Genomic DNA, 22,068 nt, shown 5'->3' on the forward strand with positions numbered 1-22,068 from the left:
GATAGAAGGATGAGAAGTACCGGAAATTGGGCATGTGGAAGAGGAAGAAGGTAAGGAAGCTGAGACAGAGTGAACTTCAGGCTCAGGATGAACACTTGGACTCTGAAGTTTAGTGCTCAGGAAGGATACCAGTTGTTGAATCTGCGCAGCCGAAAGTTCTGTTGATGAAATAGGCTCATTACTCTGGAGAGAGTCTGAAATAGCAGCATTAGCTGAGACTGAAGAGAATGGCTTAGCAGAACTCTGAGCTGGTTTCATACTATTCGGATATCCATGCTTCTTGTAGCAGCGATCAATGAGATGACCAGGACGATGACAAAACGTGCAGTAAGGACGGTCTCTGCGTTGATAACCAGTAGACTGTCCCCCTGAAGTGAGTAATGCCGATTTGTTCACAGCCTGATCAGAAGGTTGAGCAACCTGAAACGTTGTAGCAGAAGATATATCCATAGAATTGCTAGCTTCCTTTTGACTGTCCTCTTGATCAAGGAGATTATAAACCTCAGAGAAAGAAGGAAGATTCTTCTTCATGAGGATTCTACTGCGAATGTTCTCGTAGTTATCATTTAACCCCATGAGAAAATCAATGATCCTGTTCGTCTCACGTTCAGCCAAAAGTTCTTCGATCGTACGATTTGTAGCCTGAATATTAGCAAGTTCTTCCCATAGTGACTGAGTTTTGGTATGGTATGAAGCAAGACTGAGGCTCCCTTGACGAAACGAATGTAACTGATGACGAAGCTTGTAGAGACGAGGCAGGTTAGACTTGTGGAATCGAGAATGAAGATCAGTCCAAATCTCAGATGCAGTCTTGAAGTAGAGGATGCTAGTATATATCGATATAGCAACACTGTTCAGCAACCAAGATTTTATCATGCTGTTACAGCGGCACCAAATCTTGAAATAAGGATCATCTTCAGACGGTTTCACTATCGATCCATCAACAAATCCTAGCTTATTCTTAGCTTCAAGACTAGTCGTCATAGCAATGATCCAAACACCATAATTGCTACCATCTAGAGATTCGGCAACGAGAACTAATCCAGGATGATCTGAGCTATGAAGATAATACGGAGAGTGAATGTTATCGGGAGAGTTCGATACCTCAAACCGATCAACAGACGACGGAGTGACAGAACGATTCGTATCGAGAGGATCAGGAGCTCCGGAGCTTGCTCGTGGCGGATTAGATCCCGAGGGAAGATCACGAGCCGTCGGAGATGATTGAGAACCGTATTCCGGAAGATCCGGTGAAGAACGGCGATAGCGAGACTTGCAATTGCGCTTCCCCATTGATATCAATAACAGCTCAAAAGTCGCGAAGGAGACTTAATCAAGCTGAGATTTCATAGGGAGGGTGACGAAGACGAGGAATCGAATCGAAGAATCGAAACGATGAGGTGATTCCGGTAAGATTCCGGCGAGACGAGTTGCACTTGCGGAGGAGAAAGTTCGTTACAGCGGAAGTCAGTTAGAGAAAACGAGATCTCATCGCTCTGATACCATATGAGTAAAGTATCTCATTTTCATTAATTAATCAAAATGTACAAAATGAAGTTTATATACAAGACTCGACTTACTAAACCGACTACTATAAATCAATCTATATCCGGTTCAAGTGTACCGATATACAAACCAACTATAAACCAACTATATGTACTATAACACCTCTGATGCTATAGTAACAGCTTTGTTCGTTCCTTGGGCTTATTCTTTATTTACACATGGTATTTCAAGAATCTTAAGATCCTTGCACTCTTTTGATTACTCTTTTTTTTTAATGTCCTAGAGAAGCCAACTTGATAGCTCTGCATGTTACAGCGAGTGTCACTAGAGACCGAAGATTTCAATCTTATATGGCGACTGTCCTAGTTGGCTCTCGTCCTCTATTACAGCCGAAGCGTTGAATGCTGGTCCTCTTCACTTGGTTCCTGCGAGGGCTTAGGAGATTTGTCCGTCCAATCAAGGGCTTTACTCATTCTTCTTCTCTTTGTAGAAGGTTTCTTTCGCGTCGACATCTACTGATGTTGTTTGTGGTTTTTGTTCTTTCTTTTCCCATGATACTCTGTTGTTATTGTTCCTTGTCGGTTGACGGGATCTTTATGGAATGAATGATTCATTGACAAAAAAAAACAAGTGACTTAAATATTATTTTGCACTTAAAAACGTACATACACATGATCTAAATCAATTAAATTATAGTGATGAAATCATTTTACCTAGCTAACAAATCTAAACAACTTTCGCCATTGATCATACTTAATGAAAAAATTATTAATTGTGTAATAATCTGATTCTCATGTATGGTAAATTTTATAAAGATAATTAAGTTTAGTTATTAAAGGTTTTAATAAAAAAATTATGAAACATAAGCCAAATAAATCAAATTTCAAAAAAAAAATAAGCAAAATAAACAATAGAAGAATTATATCTTTAGATTTTTTAGAGTCCACTATAATTTAATATGACACTTGTAAACAATAGATAGGTTGAATTTTCATTTTAAATTTTAACTTTAAATTATCTAATTAAAATTTATCAGAATATTAATATTTTTTGTTTAAGGTGATCTCACAATCTAAAATTCTGTTGCAACAAGTGTGCTGGGGTCCACTTCGAACTGTTTAATTTAAAATGTTTAATAATATAAGATATTTGTTGTTAAAAAGGGATAACCATTATAATACCTAGATCGCCAGACTCCAGAACGTACATTATATAATTTGTTGTTTAAAAGGCTCTAGATAGCTAGACTCAATCAGAAACGTGCAGCAGTCGTTGAATATCCGGCCAGTGAAGACAGTGGTGGTCCGAACAGGATCATCCAAAACCCCTTCGATATGCTTACTGGTATGTTTCCTGAGGGTTTGCGGGTGTTGGTCTTTGATGAAGATCTCCAAAATCTACACTCATTGGAGAAACATCTCCAAGATTTTCGATACGAAGGTAACTATTTGAGATATTCTTTTTTTTTATAGGAGTTTTTGAAGCTGATCAACTGATTCATAATGTGCTAAATTCAGTGACTACATGCCACGAAGGGGCAGAAGCTATGCGTCTGCTGCACAATCATTTGAACAAGTTCGATATTGCTATAGTAGAAGCACAAAATTCAGCTGCGGATATATTCAGATTGATCTCTGAAATTGCATCGGAAATCGATGTTCCAATCATTAGTAATCATATGAATCTATAGTTTTAAAATGTTCCTTAAATAAAATGCAACTAGCATTAAAAACACGTTTTGATTATTGCAGTAATATCGAAAGACGATTCAGTTCAATCCGTAATCAACTGGATTAAGATTGGTGTTTGCGACTATCTTATTAAACCGATAAGACCTGAAGATCTACGTTTGATTTTTAAACACGTGGTAAAGAAGATGCGAGTAGGGAGGATGGTAGAGTCCGAAGATAAAGCAGCCCCCGAGAAGTCATCCTCTGTGGGAGATTCCACCATAAGAAACCCTAACAAGAGGAGTAGAAGCATGTTCATTGATGGACAAGTGGGCGAAAAGGATCAAGATCATGTTCGTGATTCCACCACCAAGAAAAGGCGAGTAGTGTGGGACAAAGACCTTAAAAAAAAGTTTCTGGATGCAGTGGAATACCTTGGCCCAGGTAGTGAGTCACATACATTAGGTTTAATCATTTTAGATTTACTCTCTCTCTATATATATATGAACAGTGATTTTATGCAGAAGCTGTTCCCAAGAAAATTTTAGAGAGGATGAATGTTGTTGGCCTGACTCGAGAAAACGTGGCCAGCCATCTCCAGGTAACCTTTCTTCTAACCACCATTGCCATTCTTAATAAGATTTTTAGAAACCCACACAAAAATAAAATAAACATGATTCTAATACAATAATTTAGATCAGTTGTTTATGTATATGTGATAATATAAAATTGCACCTCATGTTTGGATTCAGATGTTACAAACATGAAATGTCAGCAAATATCCTCATGCATGTTTACCTTTGATAGTAGGTGATATATACATAAGTTTTTCTATAGTGTATAGATAGCATAAATATTTATTGTATACTTTTAACAGTTGAGTAGACTTTAGGATGTACCATTGTACTTAAATGATAAATAACGCCTGCCCTCTTAAACCCTAGAACTCTTGTTCTATAGAAATAAGAAAGTATCAGGGAGAGAAGAACAATTCTGACCAAACTAATAAAAATATTCTAATATGACATCCATATCCCAAGGACATGACATGACTGAGTTTATCGAACAAGACAACTAGAAGCTGAATCACGGCATTTCGAAGTTAGCAAATAGCCAAATTCTTGTGCCAGATATGGTCAATTCCATAGGGGGGCATTATATGGATTTAGATTTATACGAGTTTCTTTCGACATATATCTTTTGTGGTTCTGTTTCTTACTTTGTTTTGTTTCTAAGAACATCTCCAAACTTTGATTTGTAAAACTTTTGTTGAAAGCTTTCATGTAAAGTTCTTTCAACTATTAATGCCTAATTTATAAATAAATTAGCTCTAAAAGTATTACATACAAGAAGCAGGCTTGAATGAGTGTTATTTCTGCTGTGAATTTAGATCTTCCTAGTCCATTTTGTATAAGATGTTTTAGAGGCTTTCTTTTGTTTCCATTTTTCTTTTTAAGTTTTTAAATTTAATTTTGTTGTGACCATTTTTATTTACAGTATAACCTATTAGTGATTTAATTATTTTATTAAATTAATGTACAGTGTTTCAAACGTAAAAAATATTAACTTGTATATTATTTGTGTATGTATTTTAGTCAAACCACTCTTTTAAAATAAAGAAGATGAATGTATGTAACTTTGTTGGAACTATATAGAATAAAGATACAACACCAAATAATTAAATCATATGAAATATGGATGTTCTTAAAACTTTATGTATCAAAGGGAGTTCATATTGCTAATGAATGTAGCTAAAGGGTTATTCTAAATAACATTAATAAAACAATTGAGAAACGATCTATATTGTTGTTTTAAACGTAAATTATTAATATTTTTCTAAATTTGGATGTACAGAAACATCGGATGCTTCTAAATAAGCAGAAAAATCAGAACGAGAGAGATGAGAAGAATCAGTGTTTATTATCGCAGCAAGGAGGAATGTATAGTGGAGAAGGATCAAGCAAATTCTACAGAGGAAGCAATATTCAATTCTCAACACAACATATCAGCAACATTCCTCAACCTTTTAGACATCATCATGATGGAGTCTCTGTTGCGGTTTCCACTAGAAACCTACATCACCATCAACCCTCAGATTTCACATGTATCAACAACGTAGAAGAGAGTTTGATTTATAATGAAGAAGACGCTGAGGTTTCAAACTTGGCTTCCTTCTTCACGCAAAATGAAGGAATGAGTTTGTCCCACTTACATGAGCCGGTGATGGCAACTACAATGCTTTCCAGTGGTAATCAGTTGTTTCCCAATCAACAACCGATGATGAACTTTCATGAACCATCCATATTGCATACACATTCGTTTCCTTCATCTCTCACACCTAGTTCCTTTCTTGATCAGGTACGATGCTTGTAAACTTCTTATGATTTTCTAAGACATGTTATGTGGATCCATATCTTTAATCTATTTTGTGTGTGTGTTTCGTGGTGTACAGAAAGAAACCACAATGATGACGAATGAAAGTGAAGGACTACAACAATGGTTACTCATTGAACAAGAACAGCCTAACCTAACCGACGAGAATAGGTTTTTCGAGAATCCAAGATAAGGATCTGCAAGAAGTGATATATGGTTCAGGATCGGGGCCAAGCATGAAAACCGAATTACAGGTAAGAAGATGAAGTCCGACCATATAGTTTAATGTTGTTCTTATTATTTTCTAGGGCTTAGACTTTAATATATAATTCTAGGTGATGCCTTCTCTTCTCCCTCTTTTGTACATGCTTGTGCTAGCATGCATGGATTGCTTGGGATGCATGTCAACAACTTGAAACTTTTGTCAGTAGTTTCAATATATGTTCTATTCTAGCAGTTAATAAAACATTGTGGTCGTTGTAGATCATACCTATAACTGTTCTCACCAAACTCTTTTCATTTACTTATTTTTCTCCATTCCTTTCTATTCATCTCCACATTGGTAAATTAAAAGAGAACATATGTATTCTCACACACACACACAATATATATATAAGAATATGCAAGCGTCCATTCATGTTCAACCGGTAAATCTATCCATTTGAAACCACCAAAAATATTTCAAAATCTATATAGATAACAGACCAAAACTCTGAAAAATGTTACCAAATAAAAATTTCAAAGATGTGATCTAGCCTACAATTTCTTAAGGTTAAAATTGTTTATTTTTCATAAAATGTTTGTTTAAACACTATCTATATTTAGTGAACTTAGAAGCAATAGAAAATCTAGACTGCTAAGACAAACGAAATAGCCGATTGTTATTAAGAGATACATATCGAGCGGGACGACATATGCAGTAAAGTGAATAACTCCTAATAAAATTATAAAGGCGTGACATATCTCAAGATTTTCTTTTATTTTTTCGGTATCTGATCAGTAACACGCATTCAACCAATGACCATAAGATTCTACCAGAATATTACTAAAACAGAAAAGACTTGTATGTTTGAATATATATCAAACTGCTAACAAAATACAGCTCATTGAAGGTAACTCTCTAATATTTCTTTTCATGCAACGTAAAACAAAAAAAAAAAGATAAGTCTGCCAACCAAAAAGTTCATATTTATTTTCAAAAAAAAAACAATTTCAAACGTGACGCAAATAATATTTGACATAAATCGTTCTTTGGATTAGTCAATTTCTAGAGCGCAAACTTGTTACATCTCCGGATATCGATTATAGCATATCAAACATTTTGTGTTAACAGTCAGAGGTCGGGTAGTATACATGGCATTCCAAGATCTCTTAAAGATTTGAGTTCGAATCCATTACCACTTAAATTACTCTGACTTGTGATCACACGGATGTAGATTATGTTTTTCGACCTATTTAAAAACCTGAAAAAAGGATCCATCCATAGACTGCACCTGTTCTTAGGATTAGTTTTGGCCATGGTTCGGGATATCCCCAGATTAAATTAAAAAAAAAAAGCATTTCGTGTAGACATCCTGTCATGGAGTTTTACCATGTTGTTTTCCCATGATGAGATTGCCGAAAAATTCTTGAAGAAATGCTTGATCATCTCCACGATTAATACAAACCAAGATGCTATAATACTAAATAAATAAAAAATAATATGGCCTTCTAAGCCAAGTGAAAAAGATATTGATAATATCTCAAATTCTGTGACACTTTTTTTTTTGGAGATGTGTTCATGTCCATGATTAGTCGGGGACGCTAACAACCCCCAAATAAAAATTGACAGGTTTTTCTGCGCAAGCTAAAAAATAGTTCATAGATAACAAATGAACATCTCAAAAAAGAATTCTTAGACTCAAAAAAAGCAAGGCAACCTATTAACGATAGCTTAATGATCATTTTCTTGTTGATCAAGGTTACCTATCGATCTATATTGGACCCATCCCTTTGTAGCATGCGAAATTTACATGGAGGCTGAAAATTCCGCAGAATTATTATAATTCGACATGGGTCCTTTCGCTTAAAAACAAAAACAAAAAGAACAAAAGTAACCCTTTGAGATTGAAAAAAAGAACTCGAACCTAGTGGGAGAAGTGAGATGAGTTCAAAAGAAAACTTTGTAAATATGGGATGTGGCATTAAGGGTTTATATAGAAATCCTCAAAGGAATTGAAAACCGTACGTGTAAAGATGCTCGAAGAGTTTGAAATTATTAAAATATTCTTAAGAGATCTTCTCCAGATTTTTATTTATTTTATAGTTATGGGATTAAACAAGTTTGAATCAGTAAACACTAATAATAACAATCTAAATATAGTTTTATGTTAAGAAACAAAATATGTGGCTCAAGAATTTACATAGAACTATCCTGTGGACAAAGGACCGTATGGCTTAGCAACTCACTAGTCTGTGGCCCGATTAGTGATAGTTATTTTTTTGTTCTTTCGGATCACAAAACGCTCAGTAGCCGTTTACTCCATATATACGAATGATAAAACCAAGTACATTTCCCAATGATAAAATAATGTTATTTTGTTTCTATTTAGAACATTTCAAAAGACACTTCATAGCTTCATTACTGATCAAGACAGCCAAAGTAACTGAACCAGTTGCAGAGCTCTACGGCGTGAGAGAGCATCTAACCCCCTCTCGGGGTTCAAGTTTATAATTTTTTTTTTTTAGGAAGATTCTCTCTCCTCGGCGCTCCATCTTTCTCTCCTTTCAAGCCGTCTAAGATCCGCTGCGTTTCCTGCTCCGGCGACCGGTGGTTGCGCGCGTGGTCGCCGGGAGCACCCCTCTCTCTACCTCCTCTTTCATCTTTGCTCCGTTTTGCCTTCCTCTTCTCTGCTGTCGACATGCGTGGATCTGTGAAACGGTCTCCTCCATGGTTTCATCTAGTCCGCTCCGGAGAGGCCTAGGTTCGTGGTAGGAGGTCGCCGTTCTGGAGTTTCAGCGAGGCTGTGGGCGATGGAGGTAAACGGAGTCGGCGTTTAGGGTAAAGTTTCCGTTGGGTCTTCGTTTTACTTTGTAGATCTACTCGGATCCTTTGAGTATTGAAGGCTCGTGTTGTTTGGACTCCTCTCTCCTCTGGTTTTCATTGTGGCTTGATATCTCGAGGAACTTCTTCTTCGATGTGGAGAGGTGTGTGAAGCTTTCTTTATCAATGGTGCTTGGTGTCTCGTGCCATTGACGGGTTCTGCTTCAGCTCAGGAGAGGTGGCGGATTCTTTCCGTCAGTTCGTGCATACGGTTCCGGTTGTCGTGTGGCTGTTGGTTCTGTGTGAGTTGGCGTCTGCAAATTTCAATGGAAGGTCCAGGTTTTGTCGTCTATGGCAAGGCTTTCTCCGTCTCTTGAAGTTGCCCTCTCCTTGGTTGTTCTAGTGCACGTTCTGGCGCATTCTTCCAAACCATATCGCGAGTGGTTTGTGATCTTTTGTTCCCTATCTCATTGTCTCTTCGTGTCTCCAGCGTTGAACATCTGAGTTGTGCAAGGAAGATCGAATTATGTGCTATAATTCGGACCAGGTTGTTGTTTTGCTCTCTCGATTGAGTCATTCGGGGATGCAGATGGCATGGAGGCTTGGGTGGTTTCAAGTTATCCCGATGCTAAGGCGGTTGTTGATCTCCTTGGTAGACTTGTTACCTTTTTCTTATTGCAGGAACCGAAGTGTTTGTGGCTAGAAGTGCCTCCAGTACAGCCCGACTTGTCCGAGAATGTGTGTCGCTTGTGTAGTCTTGGCTCATGGTGGTTCATATTCTCATTGTCTTAGCGGTGTTGAGGTTCTGGTGGCTCCCTTCAAGGTATGCTATCTCTCTTCCTCGGTACCGCTGTGTCAAGAGCTTCATCGATAGTATAAAATTGCGAGCTTGAAAAGATCGTCGAAAACCAGCTACTCCGGTGATGTCAAAAGAAGACCGACATCCTTGGCAACAAGGAAAACCCCACCTTCTAATGGTTACCATCAACGGGTGAGAACGGCGATTGACGTTTCTAAAGAATATGGATCTGTCTAACAGAAAGCGTCGGTGTAGTGGGCGAGCAAAACTAGTCTAGCTAAGTATGATTTAGAAACATTTTGATCGAATCAAGCTTGTAATTTATGCTGTAACTCCCGGTTTCGGGTTGATAAATAAATCGTAAATTTTAATTAAAAAAAAAAAAAAAAAAAGTTTATAATTTTTTATTATTAATTTTTTTATGTTCGATTTAAAAAAAATAATAATAATCAAATCAATCGCGCCACGTGTTGTGGAGCATGCAAAACAATGATGAATTCGCCCGACGCAGGTTCACTGGGGAGAGTTAGGAAAATACAAATTCATCAGTGTACATTATTTTAATATTTTTTTAGAATCTGTGTGAACCCCATAAGTTTATTGATGGGGATGTTTTCATCTCAGATATCAGTTTATTATCTTTTTTCTTGGAATTTATATATTTTGTTTGGATCCCTAGAGATCAAAATGTTGCAGCCTAAAGATGGTCTATTTGCAAGTGAAGCTATTATGGCTCCCACTTAATAGTATTTTCATAATTAATGCAAGTTTGTGTTTCAAAAAAAAAATCAAATATTAATTAATTTTTTTCTTTTCTGAAAATGAATTTCGAAACTTCAAATTTGATTTTTTTTAGGAGTGAAACTCTATATTTGAAATTTAACTACTCAAAACTTCAAATTTGAAATTTTGTATTTTTATTTACATTTTGGTCCTTACAATTACACATCACATTTATGATTCTTAAATATTTTTTTGTTTATGATTTTAATCCTTAAAAACTTTATATCTCATCAATATTTCATTTTTTGTAAATTTAAGTTTTACACTTCAACTTAAATCAAACTTTAAAACAGGATTTAAAATATTTTAAAACTAGATTTATACAACAGCAATATACAAAAGGAACTTAACAAAAAAAAATATTTTAAAAAGTTACATGAAGAAATAACTATTATACAAATTTAAATATTATAATAACACTAATAGTGAGGTAAACTTGATCAAGAACCTCCAAAATTTTCAAAATGTTGTCTAAAAAAATTTGTATAACAAAAGATGGTTGTTGTTGTTGTTTTCTTTGATGCCTTTTTGTACGATTCTTTCTTATTCAAATCAAATGTATTCACGGGTACTAATATTATCAATAGAGGTTAATTATTTTAGCAGTATTTTATTTTCCTTTTTAGTTTCATTTTCAGATCTACTAAATTTATAAGTATCAATATCACTTGATTTCAACAATTTTTAACTTCTAATCTTCAAATTAAACATAAAGAGTCATTTTTACTTCGAAATGCTTTGGATGATCATATATGTATTATATAAATAATTCTATGGAATATTAAGGTATTTTGCTTAAATTTTAATATTAATTATGTTACTTCCATTTAAAATTTTATATTTTAATATAACATTTACTAATTAAAATTGTTGTAATGTTTTTATATATATTGCTGATAAAAAATTTATGAATTTAAATTAATAATGACAAATATAAAGATCATAATATAAAATAAAAATAATTTTCAAATTGTGTTTAAAATTTTATTTTTGGAGAACAATATTGTTAAACTTCAAGTATAAAGTTTTAAAAACTTCAAAATATAATATTTTTTGGAAATGCCTTTAAGCTGTGATTTAACGACACTGAATGAGATCAGTAGAAGTTCTGAAGTTGGTAAGACAAACTGCCTTTAACTCCGAAGAAAGACCGTGACAAAATAGTAAACGAATATATACTATTAAAGCAGGATCCTATTGTGATTTTTACCTAAACCTATCATTTCTTTAACTAACATTGCATATTTTATTAAGGGCAATCAATTAATATTAATAACAAATCTATATTGGATCATTTTTTTGGATCCAGCCCACTGCTCACATCAGATTTCTCTTGGGCTATTTGGGCCGATTAAGAAATTAGATCCAATTCTTATTTTTTTTTGCAAGTTCAAATAATTTATTTTCAACCATTCTTAATATTTTGTGTAGTGAACAAAAATTAATCACTTAATTATTATATTTTTTCTTTTTAATATAATTTAAGCATTCATAAAAAAAAAAAATTCATTGGAATTTTTTCATTGAAAATATAAATCTTTATTAAAAGTTTATAATTTTTTTATTTAAAAAATTAACCACATAATAAAATTAATTTATCAGAGTTATACCAACTAAATTCGTTAAAAGATAAAATTTAATTTTCTAAACATAAATACTCATTAGACCTGGACGTTTGTGTACTCATTCGGGTACGGATCGGTTCTTTCGAGTATCGGGTTTTTCGGGTTTTGAAATTAAACCCCATTCGGATATTATAAAATTTCGGATTGGGTTTGAATTGGGTCTTTCCGGATCCGGGTGAGTTCGGTTCTCATGCATAAGAACCAGAAAAATAACCAAATAATCAAAGTATCTAAAACGGGTTCGGTTATTTGTACTCAAAGTAACCAAAGTATCTGATTCGGTTCAAATTCAAAAGTAACCAAAAATATCTATTCTATACAGATTTTTGGGTAAACTTTTATCCAAACTATCATATTTTATCCAAAAATATTCAAAAGTAGCGAAAATAACTACTATAGTTAACTTATAATATTAATTTAAAATATTAAAATAATTATAAATATAATTATAACATATATTTTTAGATATATATTCACATTTCGGATATCTTCGGGTACTCATTCAGTTCTCGGTTTGGGATCGGTTCTTCGTATATAGCAATTTAGAACTCATTCGGATATTTACCCCGGGTCTGATCGGTTCGGAACCCTGATTTTCGGATCGGTTTTGGATTGTTTCTTCGGGTCCGGATATTATGCTTAGGCCTATACTCATTTAAAATGAAACACGATAAAGAAAGATAAAAAGTTTAAATCTTTTATAAAAAAACAAATATATGAAAATATGACATTTACTAAATATTTGTCAATTTTAAAAAAATAAAGGAAAATAAATCCGCGCTTTGAAAGCGCGGATCAAAATCTAATCATATACTTAAAAGCCAAACAAAACAATATTTGTATTTCAAACAGGAACAGCTCAAGCCGCATTGAGTAAAGATTAATATCATTTTACAAAACATATTAAGCAATCAAGAACTTATGAAGTGTCAAACTCTAACTTCTCTTGCTAAAGGAATAGTTCACTTGTAAAATTCACCTGAAATCACCAAGAATACAAAACCGAATGTTCTTCATCTTAACAAAGACGAGGGTCTGGTTTTGCTACTACTCGAAACAAAGTAAACGACTCCTATCTAACGGTGTAACAACTACCTTAGCCACTCAGAGTTATAACATCTATATTTTACAAATTACGATACTATATATTGAAACCAAGTATTCTTTAGACAGAGCGTTGATCTTTGTTTCACTGCCTCAACGATTGCTTTTGGTTAACTGCCACCACAAACAGTTTACTCTCTTTATTTTTGGTGTTCATATATTAACGGTCTATAAGTTTTACGGCTTAAAAAAGATTCAAGAAGGTCACATATATAAAATTATTCTTGGTCTCTCAGGCTCAGCGAAACAAAGGGGAATAAATTGTTTTTTTATCAATAGTTTAGCCTGTTATACAAAGACGGATGGATATGTGGTGGAGCAAAGCTGGCCATTAAATTTTATTTTATTGCATGTGTATTTCGAATTTCCAACGGTGCACATTACACAACAATTGAAATAGTATATTGTCTAAATTTAACGACAATCACATGTTAACAATGATTAAACAGATACTAGTGGCCGTGAGTTTAGCTGATTAATAGATACTGCAACAGAAACTGTTTGACTATAAACTCTATTAAACGATGTGTCGATGTTATAAACGACAGAATTAGTTAATTAACGAGTTGAGATATGTAGTTGAATTCTCATGAGCGTAAATAAAGCTCAACCGACAAAATAATGCTAAGATGAACAAATAACTCGAGTGTAAACCATACAATACATTAAAAAGAGAGAAATAATGCATAGAAAGTAATAATACTTTATTTCTGAATAGCTAGTAATCAAAATGTTAATTAACAAGGAAAAATAAATACAGATTGTCCACACAAGAAAAGGTTAAAGAGAGTAAGAGATAATGATTTGGATCCAACATCAGATATGTCTAAAACCTTCAAAGAGTATTGTAGATCTACCGATCTGCCACATTACTTGGTATTTTCCGGCCAACTCGGACTATTTTCCGTCACACTAAACAGAGGAAGACGGCGAAAAGAGCAAACAGAATAGAGTTAGAACCCTTAAACCGATCTGCTCCAGAACCTGGTGGTGGCGTATGATAGTAAAACGGGAAGTAGGGGACGATCGGATTGGGCGGAGGTGGAGTAGGATAGTTTCCTGAATACGGAGGAGGATAGTAATAACCTTGACCACCGTCACCATACGGAGGAGGGTATTTTCCGCCACCGGACTGAGATGGAGGAGGGTAATAGTAAGAGCTACCACCACCACCGCCGGAGCTAGGAGGTGGAGGACATGCGGTGGTGGTTGGTGGAGACGGTGGTGGGCGAGAAGGTGGCGGAGGGGGAGGATATGATTGGACGGGGTTACAAGGATTGTCGCAGGAAGAACACATTGTACAGGAAACAACCTCGTCCTTGGATGTCACTGTCGAAGTCACCGACAATACCAGAATAACAACAAGTGTAGACAAACCGTATAACTGGTTTGCTTCCATTATCAGAAACTGAACTCAGAAACTTGATTTTCAGTGTATAAATCTACAGAAAGAGAGAGAAAATGAGAGAGAATAAGCACAATTAGAAGAGGAGTGTTCTTTTTATCGAGGGGGTTTTTAGATATATATTTTTTGTTGCAGCAATAAAGGTGTTTTAAATAAAGAAATGAATGTTGAACAAAAAACAAAAAAAAATAAAGAAATGAATAGTGAGAATTGTAGAAAAGATGACACCGACACGTTAACCTTTTAACGGAAGGTTTTTGTAATAAAAGCACCGGAAATACGCGGATGTCGTGGGCATATGCGTCATTGTAAGCTTATGAAACATTGAAATTACGATAGTACACATGGTCCAGGCTTTACTGTGAGCCATCTCGTCTCGTGGCGGCTACGTCGACGAGTAACGGTGCAAGTAGGTGTTTGAGAAATTGAAGGAGAGAATCTTCTACAAATAAAATATTATGTGGTGGTCATTATCGTGGGGCTTGACTTTTATGCAAGCTTTCACACGTGGGCGTCTTTCATTGGGTTTTGGGTTTATGGTGTGGCAAGAGTAGATGTGAGGATGACAGAAATCCTATGTAAGTGCGAGTTTTTTCAACAGACCTTTTGAAATAATATGAGAAAACTTCGGTGAGTAGCTAGCCTTTTCACTTGGTGTTGATTACATCTAAGCTTTTGCAAATATAAAATTAAGATGTTGACAAAAAGGGTCTAAAACTCAAAATCAAGAGTCTTATTGATTCAAAACAGATATTTAAACACATTACAACGTCTTATTATGTATAGAAGGAAGGAATCCTATCATCACACATTCACACCCCCGTTACAGTGAAAGTTAACAATGCAAATAAAGGAAAATAAAAGTTAACTAAAAAATGAAGCAAGTGAACAATGCAAAAATGAAAACACGCATGTTCCACATGTGCCCAAAGATCAAAATGCCCAAAACAACCGTGTAGCGTTGTAACTGACAAGACCACACTACGAGACGTTTCGGTGTAGCTGCCTGCTGAATGTCACGAGTTACTCATTGTCCATACAATCAACTTCTATACTTTTTTCTGAAAATAAGATTTTTTTTATCAACTTGAAAATAAAATTAAAAGTAAACAAAAGAAGAGTTTTCAGTGCGATTTGGCAAGGGGGGAGATGAAATATTAGCTGTATAGCACGTGTCTTTAATAGCGTGCCACGGGCCCACCAACTTCATTCCACATTCACTGCACCCACCAAAACTTTATTTCGGTGTATACTCGGCACACTTGCTCATCGGTCCCTCCATTTTACAACCGTGGAAGATCTTATCGGTTCGAATGATTTGCGTTTAGGCACAACGGTTTAGTTCCCAAACGCTCTTTCGGTTTTGCAACATCGTTTTTCACGAGTGCAATTGGTTTGCAGTGGACAGTGGACACTTTTATGGGTCCAACCAATGATACAAAACAGTAAAATATGTTCTGTAATATCGATATACACAAAATTAATCCTAGTATCTTCGATATATATATTATTTTTTTATAAATTACTATCTTCGATATTATTACCCTCGTATACAAATGATTTGATTGATGTTTTAGATTTTATTATTGTATTTGAAGATATGATGTTTTAGAGTAGAATGCACTTGTTTTTAAAACAAATATTAAATAAATATAAAAATAAAGTGGTGAAATTTTTATTGATAAAACTAAAAACAATAAACCAAATAATCTATTTATTGTTTTTAATAAGTGTGAAAATGTTAGCATCAATATTGTAGATTGAAAAGGAGTAATAATTGTTCAGTACTGTCTGCGATGATGACTAAAAGCGGTAACCTACATTTACATGAGTTGAATACAACATATACCCCGAAGTTACCGAGAGTACAAATCGGGTAACGAATCAGACCTTGGATAAAGATCCTACAAGTGTCTAGTCCTAGATTACAGAACCGTACCGACAAGGTTCAAGATTATCTAGATTCTCTAGTTGAAAACAATTGTTTTGATTCTGAAACCATCATTTTGGGCTAGGCCCTCTACAGTTTTCTATCAGCAAGAGCTTCCTTCTACAGTTTCTCTATTAGCTTGGCCCTCTACAGTTTTCTATTAACTAGGCCCTCTACAGTTTTTATAACATAATTCAAATTCCTTATTGGATTTAAAAATCTGGAAATTAGGCTTCTTCCCTTTGGAGCCCAGCTTTTACTGTAAATGAATTTGATAGCATCGGCTATTTGCCTATTTAGCTAATGTCATTCAACGTTGCACAAAATAAAAGGCTAATGTCATTCAACCGGGAGCATTAGCATGTGATGCAATTTCAAAAATATCTGTTTGCTTCCTGGTTTTAGAACTATGGTGGCGGTTGGACTTTGTTTATACTCCCTCCGTTTCAATATAGTTGATGTTTTAGAAGGATAATTTTGTTTCAAATTAGATGAAATTTTAAGATTTTAAAGTTAACTTTAATTTTATTGGAAACTGTTCAACTAATTAGATTTTGCTGGTTTTTTTATTATTGGTTAATTGATTCTAAAACAATTTTTTAAAAATAATTTGTTTAGAAAAATCTAGTTTTCTTAATCTTTGTACACTAAGACAAAACATCAAGTGGAGGGAGTAAATCAAAAGAAGCACATTTAATTAGGTTGACTGGTAAACATTAGTAAAAGAAAAAAAACATACTACTACTTGGCCAGACCAAGATCCTGTTAGCTGATTACGGGACACATATTAATGATATGGTTTTTTTATATTGATACATAATACTCCCTCTGTTTCTGAATAAGTGTCGTTTTAGAGTTGTGCACACGGATTAAGAAATCATTAAATTTTGCATATTTTTCATACAAAAACATCATTACCCATACATCTCAACCAATAGAAAAATAAAATACAGAATAAAGTTAATAAATTCTGCATTGAAATACTAAAACGACACTTATTTTGCAACGAAAATTTTTCTCTACAACGACACTTATTAAAAAACAGAGGGAGTACATTTCAATTATTAATGTTTGATGCCCACGGAATTGATGAAAAGAGAAATATTTCAAACGTTAAGATGGTTCTTCTCACCACCAAATCTCAAAAAATGGCTTCAAACTCAATCCTTTTTTTTCGTAAATAAAGTTATAAATATTAGTAATATTTTGACTACTTTGACAAGATGAGTGTTTAACAGACAGGCAAGTCCCATTCCTGTCTTAATAAGGACAAGATTGCAACACAGAACAATAATTTAAAATAATACTAATAACATAAGATACTCCACAAAACTAATAACTACCACTAATCTTTTTTCCCCTTCACTCGGCTTCTTACAAACTCCAAAACTTTTTTATAAAAAAATTTCCAGATCACACTAGAATTTGAAAGAACAGAAAGCCAAACAATCTCAGACAAAAAGAAGAAAGAGAAGAAAGATTACAAGATTCGTTTGTTAGTTATCATCAATCATAACTGCTCTCAAAACCACCTAAGCGTACACTGATCCATAAGAGAGAGCCATGAGAAGCACCGCCGCTTGCTCTTCCTCCCCTAGCTTACGTAGCTGCTTCTCCACCGTCGATGATGATCGCTTCGTCATCCCCAAATCCATCATCCTCTGTTTCATCGATTCACCAAATTTAGGGTTTCTTTGTTTCTTCGGCTGCTTTTTGTCTTCCCCTCCTCCTCGTCTTTTCTTCCTGTTTCTGATCCCACACGCGTTACAAAGCGACTACACAAGAAGAAGAAGAAAAAAATTACGGATCAGACCGAGCAATCAAATAAATGATCAAACTCGGTTAGGGTTTTATTATTGGTTCTGACCTTTGGACCGGCGGGACCGCCACGCCAGAGAGGAGTTTTGCTTGTACCACAATCGGCGCAAGTCTTCTTGTCGTTACAACAAGCCTTGTTCTGTTCGATCACATCCTCACCACCTCTTCTTCTCTCCGAATCCTGAAAAAAACAAGATCATCAACACAGAGCGATCAGCTTTAACAACGGATCATCTCCCGGAAACAGAGATCGGATCATTCACCTTCGCGCAGTGATCTAGCATTTCTCCACTTCCTATGATCAGAACCGCTAGGGTTTGAGATTGATCGCGTCTCTTCGGGAAACAGAAAGATCAGTTTTTTTTTTTTGAAAAAAGCAGGAGGAGAGTGAAGAAGAGTGTAGAGAGAGAGAGAGAGAGAGAGAGTGAGAGAGAGAGAGAGAATAGAACTGAACCGACATACACCTACGCAAGGTGGATGACCACAAAAACCAACGCTATTATAAATTGGTTCGCAATTAAACCCTAGCATTTTGTGTTTAAATGACGATAATGCCCTTGGACTCTTCTTCTATTATCGAGAGGGAGCCACCCGCCAAAATTGAAGAGTTTTGAGCGAAAGGTTTTTCGAGTTGGTGTGAATGTGAAAAGAAAAGGGCGCCACTTTGGCTGGTGCGATCAGATAAGGTACAGTGTACGGTGGTCTCGATCCAATGATTCACGAGAGAATTAGATCGCGGCCGTCCATTAAGATCTCTACGGAATTTGACTTTTGGTGTACTGTATGTTGGGGTATTTAATGAGGATGAGTGATGTAGGTAGAGTGATGCACACCAACTTGATGATGATACCACTGTAAAACAAGAGAAACAAAGATTTAGTGGGACAGTGAGATGCTAATGATGGATTAGCTATATAGAGAAACAAACAAACTAAAGAGATGGGCAAATAGTGGTAAGGAGTATAGCCAGGTAGATAAGGGAGGATTCAGTCCATACATAATTATTCTGCATGGATCCAAATAAGATAAGTCCTTTTGCTTTTGTATGTAATGTTGAACTTATTAATTTCTTGGTCAAAGACTGACAACACTCCAAATACAAATACAGTTTTTTTATAATATTGAAATTGACAGGGAAGAAACAGACGACTGATTGTCCCCAATGGGACCCCACACCTTACATGTTCCTAGACCACCTCTCTCTCTCTCTGTTTTAATGGTGTAAGGGTGAAAAATATTTATGTTTATTAGAGTTAAGCGAGTTAAGCAGAGCAATGTAACCATAACTAATGACTTCCTGTTCCAATGATCCTAACAAAGCTTTAGATCTCATGGAGTTGTGTAACTTTGTATAAAACAGACAACAATTTCTGCAAAAAAAAAAAAACAAAACAAAGTAGAATGAAACCTCAACACCTTTTTATATTGACAATATACTTACAATAAGCCGTCAGAAAACAATGATGAATAGACTAAAACTATCACCAAGAACTGGGCTCTTTATGACCCTCCCTCAAAGGTGCAGGGTTTTCATTCCATGTCAGTTTTTTTTTGGCTAGTCAAAACTAATATCATCCTATAGGAGAAGACGTTTAACGATTTGTAAGTTTTTTAATTACCTTCAACCGAAGTTGAATCCTCCAGGAGGTACTTGAACTCGTTTCCTTCCAAACTGGATGCCTAGATGAGAACCATCATCATCACCAGCATCTTGTTGTTCTTGTATCTCCTCCTCATCATCCTCTTCATCCCAATACGTCTCAAGAATCTTCACAGCCTTCTCGTAGATCTCATTGTTCTCGTTGCTCTGCAGCTTCTCAATCTTTTCTAGCCCTTCCGCATCTTCAACCAGCTGAGAATAGTTCAGATCTCCCGTACTCTTCTTCTCCACATCTCCAACCTTCAAAATGTTTTCTAACCCGTCCAGACACACGGAGATGATAGTTGGATCTTGACACACCAGCATATCACATAGAGGCTTTATGCAGCTCTGCTCCACCAAATACTTGATCTGTTCATGAGAACCACCTCGAGTGGCGTTTGAAATCGCCCTTAGAGCTTCTTTCTTTATGTCAAACTCAGCGTTTTGGACTAGATGTACCAAGCTTGGAATCAGATTTGCATCAATAACCAACTGTTGTCATATAAAGAAGGCTATGTTTGTTTCAATGTTTTAAGCATTTATAAAGCAAAAAAAAACACTCATGCATTTTTGATGTAGCTTTACCTGAATGTGTTCTTTAATGCCTGAAGTGATGTTTGCAATAGTCCAGCAAGCATCCCTCTTTATGCTCTTCTTATAGTATTGAGTAAGCATGTTGGCAAGAATGGGTAACGCTCCACAATTGATCACACACTACAGAATAATTTCAAGACGTGTTCAAGAAGGTTTCTATAAATGGAAAGATATGAGTTACATTACATACCTGAGTCTGCTGAGTATTTCCAGAAACTATATTCCCTATGGTACGAAGTGCAGGAGCAAGCACATCTGGAGAAGGATGTCTACAAAAACCAAAAAAGTTTGTCAGAGTTCATTACTCAAAACATGTAACAAGTATGTTAATATATTTTGAATAAGTACTAACAGGAGAAGTTGAACTAGTCTTGGGACAACACCAGCTTCAACCACACGTTGAATCGGTTCTTCTCCACCATCAGACATAAACGAAAGTGTCCAGCAAGCATCTGCCAAGACTTCATCATCGTTGGAATGAACAAGTCGTTCTAATGCAGGGAGAGCAGGTGAGACTTGTTCAAAAGCTGGCTTAGGCTCGCCACGGCACAAGTTTGACAAAGTCCAAGTGGCGTTTCCAATCATGGACAACGCAGAACGATCGTTCAGCTGAGCCAAGAGTGGAATCAATGCCCCGCACTCAAGAACATAGTCACGGCATTGTGGTGAGTCACCAGCAACGTTACCCAACGCCCATACAGCCTGCAAGCTAAGGTGTTAACACATAAACGAATGATAAGCATTCATATTCACATAAGTACCTGTTCACGGACGTCTTTATCAGGGGAAGCAAGAAGATGTACAAAGATTGGAACAGCACCGTGATCAATTACCACTCTGGTGTGATTACGTGTCCCAGAAGCAATGTTCGTTAGAATCCAAGCCGCCTCAAGCTGAAGCCAGGGTGAATCTTCCTTCTTAAGAAACTCAACGAAACGAGGCACAACGCCAGATTCTATCACCATGTCGATAGGAGGGTTCTTGCTGGTCGATAGGATCATCCTGAAATGGTTAAGTGACTCGAGCTGCTGTAAAGGGTCATCCGACGAAGCTCCAGCGACAAGAGCAATGAGATTCCTCAACTACATTCACAAGAACAAAAACCTAATCAAATCATCTTCAAGAAACGCAAGAATGTGTGAGATCGTGATTACCATTTTATCAAGGGAGGCGGCGGAAGGAAGAGGGGAATCTTGAGGAGCTTCTTGCATAACATGGAGCCGCTTCTTCTTCAAGATCTCTTCGCGTTTGCTTTTGCGGATGTCGATCAGATTGTGCTCTCTTCTTCTCCGGCTTTGCTCTGTATCCACAGCCGCCTTGTGACTGTTTCGACGGACATGGTTCATCTCGTTCGGTCTCAAAGACATATCGTTCTCTCTTCCTCGATCTCCCGAATGAAAGTGAATCACTCACTGAAGATAAACCCTAGAAAGGAAGTGAAAGAGGGGAAACGGGGTTGTTGCGATTGAGTGGAATGCAAGAAAGGCCAACAAGCGACTAACAGTTCAATTTAAAACAAGTTCTAATTACATTTCATTTTTTATTTATCTTTATTCATAAATCTTCTCATTCTATTTTTTTTTTTTTTTTCGGGAAATGTCTAAGTAAGATAACAATGTCATTATGAAAAATAGCACACAAAAGAGCATAATCTTCAAAATAGCAAATACTTAAAAGATATAATGAACAAAATCTTCAAAATAGCACTTAATCATTATTCTAATCCTTCCCCGTAAATACCACCGTAAGTCCTAATCAATAAACTCAATTCTAAATATAAAATAAACAAATGTTTCA

The 22,068-nt window shown here is 35.7% G+C and overlaps 4 protein-coding genes across 5 annotated transcripts; 1 reads left to right on the forward strand and 3 right to left on the reverse strand.

The window, feature by feature from the left end:
- Window positions 1-2,681: 2,681 nt before the first annotated feature.
- Window positions 2,682-6,063, forward strand: LOC108833198 (putative two-component response regulator-like APRR4). Of its 2 annotated transcripts, XR_008935097.1 has the most exons (7): window positions 2,682-2,946; window positions 3,024-3,176; window positions 3,258-3,620; window positions 3,701-3,777; window positions 5,031-5,534; window positions 5,629-5,803; window positions 5,885-6,062. XR_008935097.1 is itself a non-coding variant. In XM_056987826.1 (6 exons), exons 1-6 carry the CDS (start codon window positions 2,841-2,843, stop codon window positions 5,740-5,742), a joined length of 1,317 nt encoding a protein of 438 aa, XP_056843806.1. In that variant the 5' UTR covers window positions 2,682-2,840; the 3' UTR covers window positions 5,743-6,063. The 2 variants fall into 2 exon arrangements, 1 of the variants encoding a protein (XP_056843806.1); XM_056987826.1 differs by having other exon boundaries at window positions 5,629-6,063.
- Window positions 6,064-13,565: 7,502 nt separating this feature from the next.
- On the reverse strand, window positions 13,566-14,455 carry LOC108833200 (uncharacterized). Its single transcript, XM_018606633.2, has one exon. The coding sequence runs from the start codon at window positions 14,279-14,281 to the stop codon at window positions 13,790-13,792; it is 492 nt and encodes a 163-aa protein (XP_018462135.1). The 5' UTR covers window positions 14,282-14,455; the 3' UTR covers window positions 13,566-13,789.
- A 3,053-nt stretch (window positions 14,456-17,508) lies between these two features.
- On the reverse strand, window positions 17,509-18,520 carry LOC108833199 (GATA transcription factor 16). Its single transcript, XM_018606632.2, has 3 exons — window positions 18,299-18,520; window positions 18,085-18,216; window positions 17,509-17,992 (listed from the first exon to the last, which is right to left on the reverse strand). The coding sequence occupies exons 1-3, from the start codon at window positions 18,317-18,319 to the stop codon at window positions 17,750-17,752; spliced, it is 396 nt and encodes a 131-aa protein (XP_018462134.1). The 5' UTR covers window positions 18,320-18,520; the 3' UTR covers window positions 17,509-17,749.
- A 261-nt stretch (window positions 18,521-18,781) lies between these two features.
- On the reverse strand, window positions 18,782-21,909 carry LOC108807908 (importin subunit alpha-1). Its single transcript, XM_056988371.1, has 7 exons — window positions 21,426-21,909; window positions 21,033-21,353; window positions 20,624-20,973; window positions 20,462-20,540; window positions 20,263-20,391; window positions 19,655-20,169; window positions 18,782-18,887 (listed from the first exon to the last, which is right to left on the reverse strand). Exons 1-6 carry the CDS (start codon window positions 21,636-21,638, stop codon window positions 19,657-19,659), a joined length of 1,605 nt encoding a protein of 534 aa, XP_056844351.1. The 5' UTR covers window positions 21,639-21,909; the 3' UTR covers window positions 18,782-18,887; window positions 19,655-19,656.
- Window positions 21,910-22,068: the final 159 nt, after the last annotated feature.

Source organism: Raphanus sativus, chromosome 6 (assembly GCF_000801105.2).
Source record: "Raphanus sativus cultivar WK10039 chromosome 6, ASM80110v3, whole genome shotgun sequence".
NCBI classification, from domain to species: domain Eukaryota; kingdom Viridiplantae; phylum Streptophyta; class Magnoliopsida; order Brassicales; family Brassicaceae; genus Raphanus; species Raphanus sativus.